This window comes from Poecilia formosa, unplaced genomic scaffold (assembly GCF_000485575.1).
Source record: "Poecilia formosa unplaced genomic scaffold, Poecilia_formosa-5.1.2 Scaffold318, whole genome shotgun sequence".
NCBI lineage: Eukaryota > Metazoa > Chordata > Actinopteri > Cyprinodontiformes > Poeciliidae > Poecilia > Poecilia formosa.
Window position 1 is genome coordinate 250,185 of NW_006800257.1, and position 18,324 is coordinate 268,508.

Here is an 18,324-nt window from a genome sequence, read left to right on the forward strand (position 1 = left end):
TATGACATTTGATATTAGAAGACAAAACATAAATAGTCATTCCAAAAATATTACATCCTTATTTTTCCCACCACCGTGTGTGGTTCAGTCCACGTGATGACGTTGTCCAATCAAATTAAAGCGGTGCATGTTTAAAATGTTATTCTATCATCCCTTCAGTTATTCCGTCGAGTTCCCTGAAGAAGACATGGCGGAATCTGCTGTTAAAGTTTGTGTACGTGTTCGTCCTGTTGCTCAGAGGTGAGTTTTCCTGATCCGAGTCACTCAGAAGAAGAGTTTCCTTCCTCACCCAAAGCTGACGTTAACTGTGTCTGTATCATGTTTCTACTTTTCTGTATGAAATGTTTACATTACACCGTTTTAGAATTCCATAAGAACTACAGAGAAGTTGCCTTTTTCTTTATTTTTATCCCGCGCAGCTATTCGTGTGAGACGGAAGCCGTTAATAGCTCTGACAGCAGGGAGATTACGTTAGTTTCAAGTTGGATATTGAATTTTCACGCCGTCTAGCTCAAGGTTGATCCGATTCAGGAACGCTAACTTCGGCCAGGCGATCTCTGCTCCCTCCTCTCTCGCCCGGATGTTCTCACATAAGGACAGTCAACAAATTTCCGAACCAAACATTCCTGAGAAACAAATATAGATATCTTGCCTTGTGACCAATTGACACAAAACTAATGGTAATTCATACTACTAGATTCAATTACCAATCACACTTCCATTTCTATTGAATTGTCAGTCATTTAAGATTTTAAATCATTTTAATATATTTTTTTTATTTGTCTTTAATAGCTTCCATGTCATGTGATCCATTGACTCAAAATTAGTGTTAAATTGTTCTACTGGCTGCCATTTTAATTCCTGCACATGCACTGATGCATGAAGAAACTGCTGGACAGAAGTATTGATCCACTACCAATACACACCTGATATCTATATTTAGATCAGCATAACCCATATAAATAACTGAACAAATTATTTGTCAGTAAGTGTAATGAAGTAAATGTTTATGATGCATAAATTAGACGTATAGTTGAAATTGGAAGTTTACATGCAAAAATTGACACACACCTTTTGCTCTTCTCACTGAAGTTAAATTGGACCAAACTTTTTTCTGTTTTAAGATGTTTAGAATCAGCAGTATTTCTATATGCTAAATATAATCGTGAGAAATGTCAGATTTATTCATGCTCTTCAAAATCAGAAGTTTGCACACAGAATGATTAATTTCTCTTTAAATGGTGAAAGTCTGGATGATGTCATAGCCATGGAAACTGATACATTTTAATTATCTGAAGGCTGGCAACATGCTGCTTCCTGGTTTGACACAATGAGAAAGTCATAACATATCAGGCAGAGAATTGTAGAGCTGCACAAGTCTGGTTCATTGCTGGGAACAGTTTCCAGCTGCTTGACGTACGTCTGTTTGAATCTCTCTGTAGTCATTTTTTTAAATTATTTTTTATTTTCTTCTTCCCAATTCTTTTCTAAGGGAAGAAAATGCAGCTTCAGAAAAGGCTCAGCCTGTCCAAGTGTTCTGGGAAACTGACAAGAAATCGATTCGTCAGATTGATGATGGAAATTCCAGCAAGTGCTTCACTTTTGGTATGCATCAAATCATATACAGTGTTATAATTGTGTGTGTGTTGTGACCCACTAAGATGATTTTACTGGCCAATTTCGTCCCGTTTACAGACAGAGTGTTTAGTGCTGAAGAATCTACTAGCCAGCTGTACCAGGACATTGCAAAGCCTCTGGTTGTGTCAACCGTTGAGGGCTACAATGGTATGTAATAGAAATGAATGTTCTGCTCACTGCTTTGCTGTGAATCCTCATACTATCAAATCAGATAGTCTGACTCTATTTGCACGGCTTTCGTTGATGCATGTTCTCGTCAGGAACCATATTTGCCTACGGTCAGACCTCTTCGGGGAAGACGTTCACAATGATGGGCAGTGACCGTAACCGTGGAGTCATTCCTCTGGCTGTAGATGATGTTTTCCAAACTATTAAAACGGTAAACGGCTCCGTGAGACTCCCTGTAAAAGTCGCCATGCTAGTTTAGTCCGTTTACTGTCGGCCGTGCGTGTTACTCTTCTAAACAAACTTCTCCTCGTTTCATCCAAAGTTTCCAAACAAGGAATTCCTTCTCAGAGTGTCCTACATGGAAATCTACAACGAAACTGTGACGGACCTGCTGGTTGACAGCTGGAAGAGAAAACCTTTGGAAATCCGGGAAACTATGAATGTGAGAGGGTTAAATGTTTTCGTTCGGTATGGGAGTATTTGCAGAAACTGCTGCGTAACAGACGGTCTCTGATCAGTGGATTTGTGTTCACTGTGTAGAAAACGGTCTACGTGGCTGACCTGACCGAGGAGCTCGTCACGACGTCTTCACAAGCCCTCGCCTGGATTAGGAAGGGAGAAAGTAAGAGTTCAGTTTACCAGCGGTGAACTTCTCTGTAGCTTCCTGTCAACACATTGTGTCTTCATTTTGTTTGCCTCCAGAGAACCGTCACTACGGAAAGACCAAAATGAACCAGCGGAGCAGCCGCTCACACACCATATTCCGTATGGTAAGCAACAACTCGGCATGCAGGATAACGTGGAGTTTGTCGCTGTGACGTTTTCTGACTTGCTAATGTTTCTGTAGATCCTGGAGAGCAGAGAAAGGAGTGATCCAGCATCAGGGGAAAATGCTGATGGAGCCATCATTGTTTCCCATTTAGTATGTTTTTTTTTTTTTTTATTATTATTTGATTTGTTTTAAATATTTATACTTTTGATTTTGGAGAGGCAAGTTCATAATTTTATTTTTTTTGTTTGTGTGCAGAATTTGGTGGATCTCGCTGGATCTGAGAGAGCCAGTCAAACGGGGGCAGAAGGTAAAGTGGAGTTACTTCTGTCCATCTTTATGGTTTGATTTCTAGCTTTTGTTTAAAAGGTTTTCTTAACATCACGCTTTGAGTCGACATTTCAGTTTTTCTTTCATTTAATATTCTTTTTCTTTCAAATCCACAGGTACTCGTTTCAAAGAAGGATGTAATATCAATCTCAGTCTGTTTATACTGGGACAGGTGATCAAGAAACTCACCGATGAAAGCCAGAAGTGAGTAACCATGGCGATTCAGTTTACATCAGATGCATTTAGATTCCTCATCCGTTCTCTGAATAGGGTTTTGTTCCAACATTCAGACTCTACAGGTTTGATAATGATTAACTTCATTTTTCAGATAAAGTACTTTAAACAAAAACTAATCATGAAATAGTTTTTATTTGTATACAGCTTTTCTAACAACTCACTTTATATGAATCAGGCAAAATTACAAACAGAACTCTTGAGTATATCAAACAAATATTAATAAAATATCTTTGACTCAGGTTGTATACCAGCCAGCAGGTCTGCCTTGCAGAGTTGTATTTATCTTAAAGTTTTTAATTTTAGTTGTTTCAGTTCATATTCCAATATTGGGGGGATTATGGGGGTCAGAAGTTTACTGTATTTTAAATAAAATTAATCCAATTCTTGCATTCTGAATAGATCCTTTATTTTTTAATCCACTGATTGCTGGATTTGTTGTCAAAACTCTGCAGAGGTTTTACCAGCTACAGAGACAGCAAACTGACCCGCATCCTGCAGAACTCTTTAGGAGGCAACGCTAAAACGGTCATCATCAGCACCATCACGCCCGTTTCTCTGGAGGAGACCCTCAGTACTCTGCAGGTTTGTCTTAATTTCACAGGTCAACATAACCTTGAATGTTGCCTATTTTACATTTACTCTACATGAGACGTTCTACTTAAGTTGTCAGAATGCACAACACTCCAGTATTCAGATGAATTCCTCATGTTCAGTTTGCCAGCACCGCAAAGAAAATGAAGAATGACCCTCATGTGACGGAGGTATCGGATGACGGAGCGTTGCTCAAGAGGTATCGGAATGAGATCGTAGACCTGAAGCGTCGACTGAATGAGGTTAGAATGATTGGTTAACGTCAGCGGGCTTCTCCGATTTGACTCTGATCAAACTTCCTTCTCTGCAGCTCTTTGCTTTGCTTGACTCGTACGTTCGTCTCTTCCAGGTGTCTTCGGTCACACAGACCACAGTGACGGAGAAAGAGGTTCTGTCTCAGCTGCTCCAAGAGAAGGATCAGCTCCAGAGAGAACAAGAGGACCGGATCAGAAACCTGACCAAGCTGCTGGTCACCAGCTCCAACCTGGTCTCTGTTCCAAAGGTCTGTCTGTTATTCAGCGGAGCGCTCTTACTTTCTTTCTCTTTTTCATTCAACTGAGTTTTGTGTTTTTGTTGTTTTTTTCTTCAGCAGAGTTTTGCTTTCTTTTTACAGAAATCTGTCTTTACCAGTTATTTGCAACTCCAGCAAATAATGTGACGAGTCATGGCTAAAAGATGAAAAAACAAAACAAAAAACACTTTAATTAGAACCACAATTGAAGTGCAAATAAAAGTATGTTTTGTCTAGATGTTGCAGTGAGTGTTTGGGTATTGTTGACATCCAGTATCACATAATGACCTTTAACCCAAACGCAGCTGACTGATGGTTCCGCTAGGCTTGTTTAGCATCAGGGTTAAACACTCGCTAACATGCCAGCTGTGTTCTGTATCAGATGCCGAAGCGCCGGGTGACCTGGGGAGGAAAGATGCTCCACGGCCAGCCGCCGGCCTGCGACGACGACGGGATATCTGACATGAACGTGACTTTCAGCAGGAAGAGGAGAGCTGATCGTTTCTGTTCTGGGGATCTAGGTGAAGGTATGGAGCGACTGAAGATGGAAATCTTTCTGAATGGTTGGTGTTAGATGATGGACTTGGGCTTTACTGCGCTTTGTAGCTGATGAAGACTTCTACCCTCACTGGGGGATTCCTGAGGAGCCTTCAGACGAGATGGAGATGAGCCAGAGCTCTGTGACTGTTCGCAGCTTTGGGGACAGGTGAGCTTTTCATGAGGTCACCAGTAGACCTGTCGCAATATAAATCACACAATAAACTAAAACATAAACATGTTTTTCTTTCTACCAAAAACTGGATGGTAAATGTTTTCTGTCTGGTGTTTTGGACTCAACTAGCTTCTTTTTTGAAGGACAATTTTATTTAGACTTAATGACTCATTTGATTTATTTTTTAAATGTCTTCCATTTCCAGCGTTAAATGCTTGTTGGAATTTAACGTTTATTGCTATTTTAGAATATGTTCTTGTATATTTATGCTGATATCACTTTAAAATGACCTCAAAACAACAATTTTATTATCGCAATAACTTCTGGGACAATTTATCATCCAGCAACATTTGTTGTGACAGGCCTGGTCACTAGTGGATCACACAGTTCCAGTGATCATACTACACACAAACTATTAAACTTAGGAATAACTTGTCCCACTTAGTAAAAGGCAACTTTTACTAAGCTTCTTGTGTGTTTATCTCTGTTCAGTGACCTGGCGTCTCCTGATCAAAGATGTGCACTTCTAGAGAAACTATCCAACCTGGAGCATCAGCTTGAAACAGAGCGTCAACAGAGGGAGGAGGCTGTGAAAACGGCAGAAACCCTGGACTGCCGAGTCGCAGAGCTGCAAGTCCAGTTGCAGACTTTGCAGAAACAACAGGAAACGGAGAAAAAGCAGTCGGAAGAGAGGTTGGCAAACCTGGAGGTGCAGCTGCAAAACGAAACCCAGCAGAAACTGGATGCCTCGTTGCAAATGCAATCAGCCGAACAGAAGGTTGCCGAGCTGGAGAAGGTTCTGCAAACCGAGGCGCAGCAGAAGCTGGAAGCCACCGCCGTGTTGGAGGTCAAAGTGTCGGAGCTGGAGAGGCAGCTGGAGGAGAAGAGGCAGTCTGAATCTGACCAGGTAGACTGTTTGATCAGGAGCTGTAATGTTGAGCGGGTAGAGTTTTTATTTTTTTTTATACTTAATATTGTCTCTTGCTTGTGTTCATATGTTATATGCTTTTGTAGGAATATAAATAAAAACTGCAATGATGCTTCTGGATATAAAGTGTTCCAGTTTGGGTTCTAATCCTAAAGTCTTGTCTTCCAGATGAGGAAAGGCTTTGCAGAGAGTCTTCAGCTGTGTGAAACCTTGGCGTCAGAGAAGGTAACGAAGCCAAAGCTGCTGCTGCTGCAGAGCCACAACCTCCCTGTGTGGTGATTAATAAATTTATAGGAACTCCATAGATTCTGCTTTGAACCTTTTCTGTCATGATGTTCCGTGTCCCAATAAGAAATGATGTTATTTAAACTTTAGCAAACTCTTTCACTCAAAGCTTCTTCCAAATGATATGATGATGCATCTAAAGCCAACAATAAGCCACTTCTTCACTTTACTGTCTGAGACGAGATTAGAGGAGGAAAACCAAGATGGCCGTCTTGGGGACTTCATTGCTCACCACATCATTCCAACCAGGGATGACCGTGCAGATCACATGTCCTGCATCTGTTCCACAGGAAGCGGTTAGTGCTGAGCGAGACCACCTGAAGCAGGAGCTGGGGATGTTCCTGGAGCACACACAGAGCCTAGAGAAGGAAAATGCTGCTCTCCTTCAAGAGCTGAAGGAGAAAAAGGATCTGGAAGAGTTCAAAAGTCTGGAGCTGAAGTTCATGGAGGAGCAGGAGGTAGATTTCAGTTAAACGTCTTTGTCTGCAATAAAGTAATGAGAACCAGTTTTTCATTTGGTGATTTATGATGTGCTCGATAGACTGCATTAATATAATCTCACTATTTTGTAATTGTTCCTCTGTTACTGTTTGTTTACAGAATGAATTGCAGAAGGAAATATCTAGTCTAAAGAAGGCCATCGAATCGTCTGAGCAACAGCGCCTCCAACTGGAGGTAATGTGTTAAAGTGTGGCTGTGATACTTTGGCACATTTCTCATGTAACCTCTTTCAATATTTAAATGAACATTACGTGTGTTCACTTGAGTCACAACATGATCTCTTCCTGTTATCATTTAACTGTTGGCTGTGTCTGTTTTGAACAGTGAGCACAAGATGGCTCCGTGTTTTACTGGCTCCAAAGTGTTGAGCTTTGAGTCTCTAAACCAGGGGTCACCAACTCCAGTCCTCCAGGGCTGCCATCCTGCAACTTTTAGATTCACCTCTGCTCCAAAATGTCTGAATTCCCTCAGCAGCATTCATTCCTCTCTGCAATAGGCTGGAAATAAGCAGTTTATTGGATCCAGGTGTGTTTGAGCAGAGACGCATCTAAAAGTTACAGGATGGTAACTGGAGGACTGGAGTTGGTGACCCCTGCTCCAAACCTTTGCAGTAAATGCAGATCCTCCCATCACCACTGAGGGTCGGTTCAGAGCGACGTACCTTCCTTAGGGGTGGAGTTATGTTTTCGCATCCACCTGAACAATATGTAGTTGCGACCCTGTGTGCCACCAGTAGAGCTAACCTACTCCAACTTAAAACATGGATAAAGGATCACATGTCACTGGCATACAAACCACTGAAGAAGGACATCTGCCAAAATACCAACAGTGAAATCTTGGCCTGATTGCCACTCAGCACCTGCAGGGTTGCCTAGCAACCACAGACTTGTACATTTTCTGGCACCTGGACCTGGAGGTTTTCACCTCAGCAGTCAGCTACATCAAACAGTAACATGTTTTTTTTTGTTTGTTTGTTTTTTTTCCCCCCTTCATAAACAGGATTTAGTAGTTGGGTCAGTCTGGGTCACTGAGCCAGGAGGAAATGGTTTAAAGTGATTATTTTCTCTCCAGATGACCCTGACAGCCAGCAAGGAGAATCTGGAGGCTGAGCTGACTGGATCCGTTCTCCAGCTGGAGATGGAAAAGCCCAGCCATCCTGAAAAACAACTGAATGTTTCTTATGACGACGTTGAGCTCAGCGCTCTGGATGACACGCTCCCACAAAGTAATAATCCATGAACTGGGACGGGTTTCTGTCTGACATCAGATGGGGGTTTCTGAACTGTTCCACGTTTCCAGATCTATTAGGAAGTGTGAAAGCGGAAAGCGGCGCCATCAGCCTGCAGGAGGAGCTGGCTCTGTGTGGAGGGGCAGAGGAGGCTCCAAGGGAGCAGCAGGAGGAACAGGCTCCACCTCAGACTCCTGGAGATCAGGTGGACAGCTTAACTCCTGCTAGCTCCTCTGCTGCACCCTGACTGCACCGCCACATAATCTCACATTCTGTAATTCTGGTTTCAGAGTGGAGACCTGACGGGGGAGCTGCAGGATGTTAAGACGACTGATGACCTCCAGTCAGGTCAGGCTGCGCAGGAGACGGAGCTGAAGCAACAATGTGCTGATTTAACTCAGCAGCTTGACGCACTGACAGCAGAGCAGAGACGGAGCGACCTGGAGAGGAGCCGGCTTTTAGCTTCTCTGGAAGAGAAAGACGCAGAGGTGAGCGAGAAACCAGGACTCAGTGTTGCTCAGTTGGGTTTTCTGCAGCTTTTCTGCTCTCTTCATTCTGCACTTCTTCTGTGGTGTTTTACCAACCGCTTTTACGGGGGTTGGTAAAACACTGAGCACGCTCTCTGTGTGTGACGTTGTTGCGCCCTCTACTGTGCATGCAGGACGCATTCAGGCCATTTGTGGCTCACACAGGAGATCACACTCCAAATATATGTGAACGACAACGGCGATAAAATAAGACTTGATTTAAAAAAAAAAAATTAAAAAAAATCAGAATTGGCTCACTTCAGGCTGCAGTGTGAACACAACTTTAGTCCCCAGCTTACATCCTCATCCAATGCAGATCAGTTTCATGACTAAGCTTGAGTTGTTGCCAGTTATCTTACTTGATGGGAGTCTGACTGGGTTAATATGAATGTGTTAATAGCTGAAGCAGATAGTTGAAGCCCTCCAGCGTGTCGAAGCAGAGAGGGAGGCTCTGCTGATGGAACGACGTGTTCAGAGCTCTGAAGATGGAAACGCAGAGACTGACGTTCTGCTCAGGTCCGTTCAGGAAGAACTGAGAGAAGAAAAGCAGAGGAGCTCTGACATGAAGACGGCCTTTCTAGAGAAGGAGTCCGAGTTAAAGGAGCATGTGAGTGAAGTGTTGACTGTGCCCTGTCCTCCCTGGCTCCGTGACGATAACTCTGCCTCTAAACAGATGCTGAGGCTGACGCAGGAGCTCCAAGATGGCAGCAGGAGCTCCACAGAGGAGGTGGAGAGGCTGCTGGCTGCGGTCGCCTCTCTGACCGCAGAGAGGGATCAGCTCAAGCAGGACCTGCAGGAAAATGTAGAGCTGGTAAACGAACACGTCGTCTGATTATATCGGCATTAAACACCTGGCATTTAAAAATACCTGAGCATGAGGTGCTGTTACCATGACGGTCAGAAAGCCGAACCTCGTCTGTTCTGCAGATGATCGAGAACCAGGAGGAGCTGAGGAGCGTCCTGGAGAGGAACCGTGAGCAGGCCAAGCAGATCAAACGTCTGAGGTCTGAAAACGTCTGCAAGCAGGAGGGAGGTCCCACTGAGACGGAGGCACAGGGAAGTGTGAGTGTACCAGACACACACCACCATCTACACACACCTTCTACAGACAAGCTGCTGAACAGTTCTGTCCTCTTCCTGCTGGTTCTGGGAGGACAGAGGAGACTAAGAAATAATCTACATTAGAATATAAAAGTAGAGTAGCTAAAGAACTGAACTAGAGTCAAGATGTCTACTCAAGTCAAGTGTTGTCTGATTTTCTGTGAGAATCTTCGAGGGCTCGCTTTGCTCATAAAACATATTAAAGTTCTGTTTCCTGTTTGAAACAGATGACGGCTTTAAGCGAGGAGCTGAGGGACACGCAGGCAGAAACAGACGGGCTGCTCCCCCAGAGCGCAATCACTCAGACCCCAGGGGAGCTGGAGGAGCTGCGGGGCAGACTGGCTGCTCTGACCGAGGAGAGGGAGGAGCTGCTGCATGCTGTGGAGAGGCTGAGGGGGGAGAAGGAGGAGCTCCGATCACAGCTGGAGGAAAAGACCCACATGGTAAAAACACAAAGTCATTCTCATGTGGAGACGGTCAAACTCTCTGAAGGAGCCCAACTGCAACAAACGTCATTTATGTTTGGAATAATCCTTCATTTGAGTGAAACCTGATGAACCCAGAGCCTCAGTGGTTCTCACAGATCCTGTTCTCTTGTAGATGCAGTGTGAGCTCCAGCAGCAGCAGCTCCTCTCTGAAGCAGATCCACTGAAAGATGAGCAGGTTCCACTTCATGCTGCTCTGTGTTCTGTCTGGTTACGTCTGCTTTTCTCCCGTTCTTCAACCCAAACGCTTTCCTGTCTGTTCTGGGCTACAGATCCAGCAGCTGGAGGAGCTGGAGCGTCTGAGGTCTGTTCTTCGGGAAAAGGAAAAGCTGGTGAGCCGTTAGACACACACTGGTTGTTTTCACCCACTGAAGGCAGGCGGCAGTCTGAGGGAGACGGCCGAGTCTGATGTTGGACCATTTGTTCTGACTGACTCAGATGCTTGAGAAGCAGGAGGAGCTCCAGGTGTTGAAGGAGAGCAGGGAGCGCATGGAGGAAGAGATGATGGAGCTGAAGAGTCAGCTGATGGAGATGCAGAGCAGCAGCAACACACACCAACAGGTACAACAGAGGAGAGCACTAAACGGGTTTAGCTCCTAAATATCTTGATGTTCATCTTTTATTAAAAAAAGTCCATGTTCTCCCTTCATTTCTCCTTCTTGCCAAGTTTGCTGAGGAGCTGGAGTGTGTGAAAGCAGAGAGGGAGGGTCTGCTGGCCCAGAGGGATGCTGTGAGCCAACGTTTTGAGGAGGAGCTGGAGAAGCTGCAGAGCTCCCTGGATACCGTCAGTCAGGAGAGGGAGGAGCTGCAGGAGCAGCTGAGACAGAAGCAGGAAGCTGAAATGCAGCTGCAGAGAAGAACAGAGATGTTGGAGGCTGAGGTTTGTGATCAATGGAGAGAAATTCTGTTCCCTCAGGAAAATGTCAGTTTTTTTTTTTTTTTTTGTTGTTACCATAATTTTTTTTGTCTGTTGACCAGTGTTATTTTCATAATTTTGTTTTTTTTTTTTTTTTGTTGTTACCATAATTTTTTTTGTCTGTTGACCAGTGTTATTTTCATAATTTTGGGGTTTCAAACATCAGCTCGTCCCCCGTCTAGTTAAAGTTTCAGCGTGGTGCATTTTATTTCCCATCCTGACTTGGTAGAGAAACTTACCGGCAACAGACGGATCAGAACAGACTCTGACTAGAGCTCAGATGTGACCCGAGTCTCATTGACCACAACAAGCTGCTGATGGCGTCGTTCTTTAGTGCATCTCAAACGTCCAGCATACTGTATCTAGTTGAGGTTTTTTTTTTGTGTGTGTGTGTGTGTGTAAATGGAATGAGATGCAAGCCGTGTCAAACTGCCGGTGGCGGCCATCTTGTCCACTGTCTCTGTGTGAACAGGTCAGGGATCTGAGCATGTCTGTACAGACTGTTACTGAGCAGAAGAGGCAGCAGGAGCAGCAGCTGCAGCAGCTTGGACAGAAGGTGAGCTTCATTCCTGCTCTTAGTTCTCACTGGTGGGTTTTAGTGTGAACTTCTTCAATCTTTTTGTTTTTCTTTGAAGGCTTCCTCAACAGAAGAACTTCTGAAGGCTCTGCAGGATGACCTGCACCAACAAAGAAATGTCAACTCTGAGCTGGAGAAAACGAGCCAAGAGGAGAAACTCTCTTTGGAGCAGAAGGTTAAAGTCGGGCTTTGTTTTCATGTCTCCTCCAGAGCTGTTCAGCTCCACTAACCCTCTGTTCTGTTACAGATAACAGAATTATGTAATAACTTGGAAAGTGTTGAAGCAGAGAGAGACTTTCTTCTGTCGGATAAAGAGAACCTGCAGAAGCACAAAGAAGAGATGGAGGAGCTGCAGCTCAGCGTGACGACTCTGAGTCAGAAGAGCAACCTGCTGCAGGAGGAGCTGGAGGGGCTGAGGGAGGAGAAGGAGCAGCTGGAGGCGCAGCTGCAGGACAACATCAACATGGTATGTGGTCCGTTCTGCCACGGCTGATGCCATCCTGCAACTTTCAGATTCATTTCTTCTCTGACACACTTGGATCAAACCTTTTTGACTCGGGCACTTTCAGAGCAGGAATGCATCTAAAAGGTGTGAGATGGCAACTCTGGAGGAGTCCTGATCTTAAAGGAACTACTAATGGGCTTTAGGGAATACCCTCCACTAACTGACCTCTGGTTGTAGGTGTCAGCCTTCCAGGAGAAGATCACCCAGCAGGAGCTGCTGATGATGCAGAAGCAAAAAGAGAAAGACGAACAAGAAGCAACATTTCAGCAAAAAGTATTTCTCCAGTCATTTTCTTCTCTGACACAGTTCAGGCTTTGAGTCGGTTCAGCTGAAGTGCTTCAGTCTCATGTTGGGAATGAGAACTGAGGAAGCCTAAAATGTCCCTGCCTCACACAGTGGCATCAGTGTTGGGAATCAGAATATGGGTCGATGTTTGGTTTAAGGAATTGTAATCAATCATAAGCCAAACAAAGTCTCTCATGAAAGAATAAATTCAGACGATGAGCAGGAAAAACTCTTCACACGACAAGGAGTGATCAGTGACACTCTGATTTCTGATCATGTAATAATTGATCAGTGGTTTTGTGGGATTTTTTTTTTTTTGCTGTTAAGAGCGAGTTGCCCTGCGACAGACTGGCGACCTGTCCAGGGTGACCCCGCCTCTCGCCCGGAACGTGAGCTGGAGATAGGCACCAGCACCCCTCCCGACCCCACTGAGGGACAAGGGTGACGGAAAATGGATGGATGGATGGATGTTAAGAGCGACAGTGAACGCCTCATTGATCAGCCGGTATGGCGCTGAACTGTTCAGTCAGTGGCCTGGAGGGCTCACTGTTCGTTACTCCCACTAGTGGCAAACTGCTGCAACTACAGCTTAATGCCTCCATCAGTCCCAATAGAAGTGCAGCTTAAAAATAAGTTTTATATAAATAAACTGGTTCTGCTCTGTTGACGGCTGTGGAACGTCTGCAGACGATGAGGCAAAGAAGGATTCTTCATAAAATCAAGAAAATGATGGACAACTCTTACTATCGCCTTCATGAGACTATTGGGGAAACTGTGTCTTTGATCAGAGGCTTCTTCAGATTCACTGTAATACAGACCGCTACAGGAGCTCTATCCTGCCAGCAGCCATCACCGTCTATGATGACTCTTTAAAGGATCTGGATTTTAATGAGTTACAACATTTAATTCCCTTCTGGATCAAAAAGTATATTTGATTTGAATTTGGCTTGATCTGAAACTGTATCGTAACGACCTTCACAAACACACACACACACCGTATGTTTACTTTTGCATGTTGGGATGAAGTCATTCTTGAGTTTAAGCTCCTCCAGTCCCGCCTGGTTTCTGATCTCTGCTTGTTCCTGCTGACAGAGGCAGAACCTGCAGGAGGAGCTGCAGCTGCAGAGGGACAGAAGAGCTCAGTCTGAAGCTGAATGTGACGCCTCCCAGCAGGTCTGTGCAAACGGTCACATTCTTGGTTTAACTCTTTTTAAATTCTCAGAACCTTTACTGCATGCTTCAGTCTAAGTGTGGATTTAGAGATGTGCTTTTGGTCGTTACAGTAAAATCATTTATGAAAAGGTTCTGGTGTTTGGCTCTTAAAACAAAACTTTAGTCTTTATTTTATTTATTTTTTTCAGCTGCTCAATGAAACAAACGTGTCTCTGTCAGCCCTGAGGCAGCAGCTGAACAACCTGGAGCAGAAGCCCAATGCACTCTGGGAGACTCTGTCACACCTGCAGGACTCTGCTGATCATCTTGATGTAATTAAGTTTGATTTGTATAGAGGCCATCCGACTGATCATCATTTAATGCTAGAAGATCTTTTCTGATTCTTATGTTCCTAAAACCATGAAAATTTGTCATTCTAGACGACCTTTGGAAAATTCCAACAGTTTAAAGAAATGTGCACGAAGACGCCCACTGAAACCCTGGAGAACGTCCTGAAAGTCCAGTGTTTCCTGAAGCTTTCTTACCTGAAAGGCCTTCCAAAGTCCAGGCTGGCTGTCTACAGCAACGTTTTTCAGCTGGGATTGCAGACCTGCAGCAGTTTCACAAAAGCTCTTGTACTTATTGCTCTTGTTCCTGTTTTCTAGAAGCGGTTTAAGAAATGTTGACCATTTCCACTGGAAACTGAACATTTCTGCTCTCCTGATTGTTAGGGACAGCTCCTGGTGCATCCGTGTGTCTATATGAAAACATTTGAGCTGGTGGTGAATAGAGACCTGGCTGTTTTTGAGGAGAGACGGCTGCAGGACTTGCTGATGTCCAGAGTTGGCGCTCCTAAGTTTTCCATCAACATTGAGGATTTCCACTCCCGGTGGAATCGGAGGCTCTCTGAGCTTCTGGACAAACGTCAGCTCTACCAGCAGGTAACATCTGCTCCTCTAATGAACCCGTTTAGAAAGTTAACATGGAGTTGGAATGAAGCCCCTTGTGGTCGATAAGGTACTGCATGTACAGGACGGTTTGTCAGCGCTGCCGTTTATTCAAAAGAAAAGCTGAAGTTATTGATGTAAAGAAAAATCCAGGAGTACCCATCTGATCTGAGGAAGTCAAGTTATACCTGCTGATGTCGTTCAACAATTTGATTCTTTTTCATGGCGTTAGAAAGTATCTGCCTGTGGAGCTGCAGTGAGTGTAGGTGGAGTTTGGATCTGACTGCTGTTCAGCATCTGCCCCGAGTCTGTTGTGGGTCTGAATGACTGCATTCAGCTCTTGGTTTAACATGATGCATCTCGATTTACTCTGTAGAAAATGGAGAGCATTTTGGAGAAGCTCCAGACCAACCTGACTTCATACATCGCAGTGAGACGAGCTGAAGTTCAGGAGAGGCTCAAATTCAATGAGTCCATTGCGGCCGCCTCCAGCCCGCCGGTCATCAGCGAGCTGGAGAGAATCCTCAGCCGGGAAGCTGAACGGAGGAGACTTGTGGTCCAAAACGGGACGATCCCTTTACAGGTGCTCTTTACCAATAACTAATGCTTTGTTTCTTCTAGTAAGGGTTCAGTGCATCTGATTTTGAATATTGCATAATGCTAATGTTTTGTTAGTAGTTTTTTTTTGTTGTTTTTTTAACATTTTTTGTCTTTCCTCTCCGGCTGGCTCTGGTAGGTCATCAGTGATGAGCTCAGTAAGATTTTGGATGAACTAATGCAGATGGATAAACGGACAGATGATCAGCTTACAGAGGAGAGGAGGAAGACTTCATCACTGCTGCAGCAGCTGGAGGGAACGCCTGTGGAACCAAACCTGTCCTCGGTCCAGGACTACCAGCAGCTTCAGCAAGCAGCAGGAGAGCTTACAGTGAGTCTGGTTTATAGAGGTCAGCCTCTTCAGTCTGGGAGGAAAATGCTAACACACCTGTTGGTTATGTGCGTTTCAGGCTCTGCAGGAGCAGCTAGAAGAAGCGACGGCTGAAGCCAAGAACAGGGAGTCCAACCACAAGCAGACCACTCAGCTCCTGCAGACTGAACTGCTGGACACTAAAGTTCTTGTAAAGGAGAAGGAGAACGCAATCCTGACCTTGAAGGTCAAACTGGAAGAGTGTGAAGTATGACTGAAGTTTCTCCGTACAGGTCCTGCTTTAGCATTTAGCTTCACGTTGCTAAGGCCGGTTGTTCTCTCTCGTTTAGAAGAAGGCATCACTCAGTGCAGCTCAGCTGAAAAACCTCCAGAGCAAACTCTGTGAGGAGGAGGTGAAGCTGGCCTCCATCACACTGGAGCACCAGCAAGAGTAAGAGCCCCTGGATTTATCCGCTTTATTTCATTTATCCGCTTTACTCTTCAAACTGCAGAGTCAAGACTCTGCAGTTTTGACTCTGCAGAGTTGAGGCATCACTGTGTGTGAGGTTTTCTTCATTGAAAGCAATGAAGAAAAAAGTGAGGCTTTCTTTTTGTAATGAAACATTAGCTGGATTTTTTTTTTCTTTTTTTTATTTTTTTTTTTATGGCATGGAAAGTCAGAAGAACTAGCAGAACATTAAATGCAATGTTGCTCAAACCATTTCAGAAGAGTCCACAGAGCAGAACTGTTTGGACTGAAGAGGCCATAGACACTAGTGACGACTGATTAAGACCTGCTTGTTGCTGTGATGTGTTAATGTTGGCTCTGCTTTCAGGATGGAGAAGATGAAGACGGTGCTGAGTGTGAAGGAGGAGACTCTGAGGAAGCTGAAGCAGGATCTGAGATCACAGCATCAGGGCGAGGAGTCGTGTAAGTCAGTCTGTAGAGAATCGGCTCAATACGTCACAAAGTTTTGATTTTTTTTTTTATTTAACTACATTTCCCTCACAATTCAAGGTGAAATAGAAGCAAACATCAGTCATGAACATTATAACTCTGGTTCATATTCAGTTTTTCAGAGGGCCACAGGTTTACAAACTATTGTATCCAGTAATCATTGGAAACGTCTTGCTTTTTGTTCTCCGTTTAGTCCTCACAGGGAAGGAGCTTCACGCTCGACTGACCAACCCCAGAGGTACGATGATCCAGAGCAGCGTTCTGCTGGAGAAGACCAGGCTGGAAGAAGAGGTGAAACAGCTCTGGCTCCGGATCACAGAGCTGGAAAGGTAACGGGATCAGTTCGGTTTTTATGTCCATATGTGCTGTAGAGAACGTCAGGAAGCGGTTGGTTTGGATCAGGTTCATATACTTTAAAACAACCTAACTGGCGTTGGGACTTCTGCCTTAGATTGGTTTAACTCTAAACAAGATCTCAGACAATCAAGTTTGTTTGTACAGCACAATTCAAAGTGCTTTACATCATGAAAACACATGGTGACTGTGAGCAGTGGTTGCCGAACCAGAAGAAAAAACTGCACCAGTGCTGTTGGTTGTGATGCCGGGAAAGTTCAGGCTTCTGACCTCTGACCTTTCTCTCATCAGCTTGGTTTCCTGCCAGCAGGAGGAGACTGCTAAGTGGAAGAACAGAGCAATCAGTCTTAAAGGGAAGAGCAAAGCTGAGCAGGACAGGCAGACCTCCCCCTGTACTCCTAAGAAGAGGGCCCTGTCTTCAGCCTCAGACTGCATCTTGTTGTTCAGCCCCACCAAAAAAAGTTACCTTCCTCCTAAGAAAGCCCTGGATTCCCCTCGGAAACTTGTGGCGTCTCCTCGGAAGCCTCTGGTCAGCGCAGCCTCGCTGCTGGACTCTCCCAAAAGCAGCTTTTTCAATGCAGGTGAAAGTTCAGAGCTGCTGACCAGAAACTGTCCCACACAGTTCTTCGATAACTCCAGCCTCGGAATCAAACCAGGTAGGTTCTCGAGTCTAATAATATTCATATTCCGTTGTGCCACTTCCAAATTCTGAAGTAGGAGTCTAGATTTCAATCTGCTTTGGAAGTCTGTAGTCTGATCTGCTGGTGTTTAAGTTTTTATGTAAATTTATGACTTTCATTTTATTGTCTCTTTGCAGATGAACCTGCTACTGAAAAACTGGACTTCTGGAAAGATGACAACTGCAAGACCCAGTGAACTAAGTTTGACTGTATTTTAAATGTGTAAGAAAAAGAATTCTAAATAAAGTTTAATTAATGCTAAGAAAAGCTATCTAGTTTTACATGTGACGTGATCAGTATAATACCAGTCATTGGGACATTTACAGGAAAATATTAATACGAGAGCAAGGTGGGAAGAAGGGATTATATACAGTAGTTTCCCGGCCAAAACAGATGTGCTTTATGCTGTGGTCCAAATTATTGGTACAGTATTTTCACTATTGTTTGCTATGGGCCGAATCGTTAACAGTTGCGATTCTGCAGTAACTTCTATTCACAGCCGCTCACCTCCAGCCTGGGTCAGATCCATCAGCAGTGGTGTGAATGCTGTGGAGCACAAACACACCACCCCCTGATAAAACAACTGGGGGGAGACCTTAAAGATACTTGGGGCATCAAGGATAAAAGGGGCAAAGGCTCAAGTTTCCTCTGCCCATGCCCTCCAGCCTCCATGCTTTTATTTATTTATTTATTTATTTATATATATATATAATAGGATTCAAAATGTATTTTAACAAGGTTTCCATTCATTCAAATTCCGTCACATATACTGTAGAACCACATATCCAGCAACTTCTACTTGAGAGCAGATTTTGAGTAAAAAAAGTTTGTTCTTGTTGAATAATGACTGAATTTGTTCTTTAAAAAAAAAAATCTCCAAAACCCCATCAAACAAACTTTCCTGAAATTACATAATTATGGAAGACCTTTTTTATGTTTTGGATGCATTTTTAAAAATGTTTTACGATATTGTTCATATCAATATCAAACACAAATAAAATCCTGCATGTTTAGTTATAAAATATTAAGAAG

The 18,324-nt window shown here is 44.0% G+C and overlaps 1 protein-coding gene across 1 annotated transcript; it reads left to right on the forward strand.

The window, feature by feature from the left end:
- Positions 1 to 132: 132 nt before the first annotated feature.
- Positions 133 to 17,559, forward strand: cenpe (centromere protein E). The gene is made up of 46 exons (XM_007573066.2): positions 133 to 240; positions 1,493 to 1,605; positions 1,696 to 1,785; positions 1,899 to 2,017; positions 2,129 to 2,248; positions 2,347 to 2,428; positions 2,509 to 2,576; positions 2,654 to 2,728; positions 2,834 to 2,885; positions 3,022 to 3,109; positions 3,595 to 3,724; positions 3,856 to 3,975; positions 4,083 to 4,235; positions 4,627 to 4,771; positions 4,851 to 4,950; positions 5,449 to 5,863; positions 6,053 to 6,109; positions 6,460 to 6,627; positions 6,770 to 6,844; positions 7,742 to 7,895; positions 7,970 to 8,103; positions 8,189 to 8,386; positions 8,826 to 9,032; positions 9,099 to 9,236; positions 9,353 to 9,487; positions 9,754 to 9,969; positions 10,127 to 10,189; positions 10,284 to 10,343; positions 10,450 to 10,572; positions 10,679 to 10,891; positions 11,400 to 11,483; positions 11,563 to 11,679; positions 11,752 to 11,970; positions 12,187 to 12,282; positions 13,387 to 13,467; positions 13,656 to 13,778; positions 13,887 to 14,081; positions 14,178 to 14,387; positions 14,770 to 14,976; positions 15,130 to 15,321; positions 15,401 to 15,568; positions 15,651 to 15,751; positions 16,137 to 16,231; positions 16,452 to 16,587; positions 16,904 to 17,268; positions 17,430 to 17,559. The coding sequence occupies exons 1-46, from the start codon at positions 137 to 139 to the stop codon at positions 17,486 to 17,488; spliced, it is 6,363 nt and encodes a 2,120-aa protein (XP_007573128.2). The 5' UTR covers positions 133 to 136; the 3' UTR covers positions 17,489 to 17,559.
- Positions 17,560 to 18,324: the final 765 nt, after the last annotated feature.

What these genes read in the sequence shown, in the direction of transcription:
- cenpe (XM_007573066.2), top strand. Translation starts at nt 137, where the DNA reads ATGTTATTCTATCATCCCTTCAGTTATTCCGTCGAGTTCCCTGAAGAA. An exon ending in TTCTGGGGATCTAGGTGAAG is followed by an intron (nt 4,772 to 4,850) that starts GTATGGAGCGAC and finishes TGCGCTTTGTAG; the next exon opens with CTGATGAAGACTTCTACCCT. An exon ending in AAGCAGCAGGAGAGCTTACA is followed by an intron (nt 15,322 to 15,400) that starts GTGAGTCTGGTT and finishes TGTGCGTTTCAG; the next exon opens with GCTCTGCAGGAGCAGCTAGA.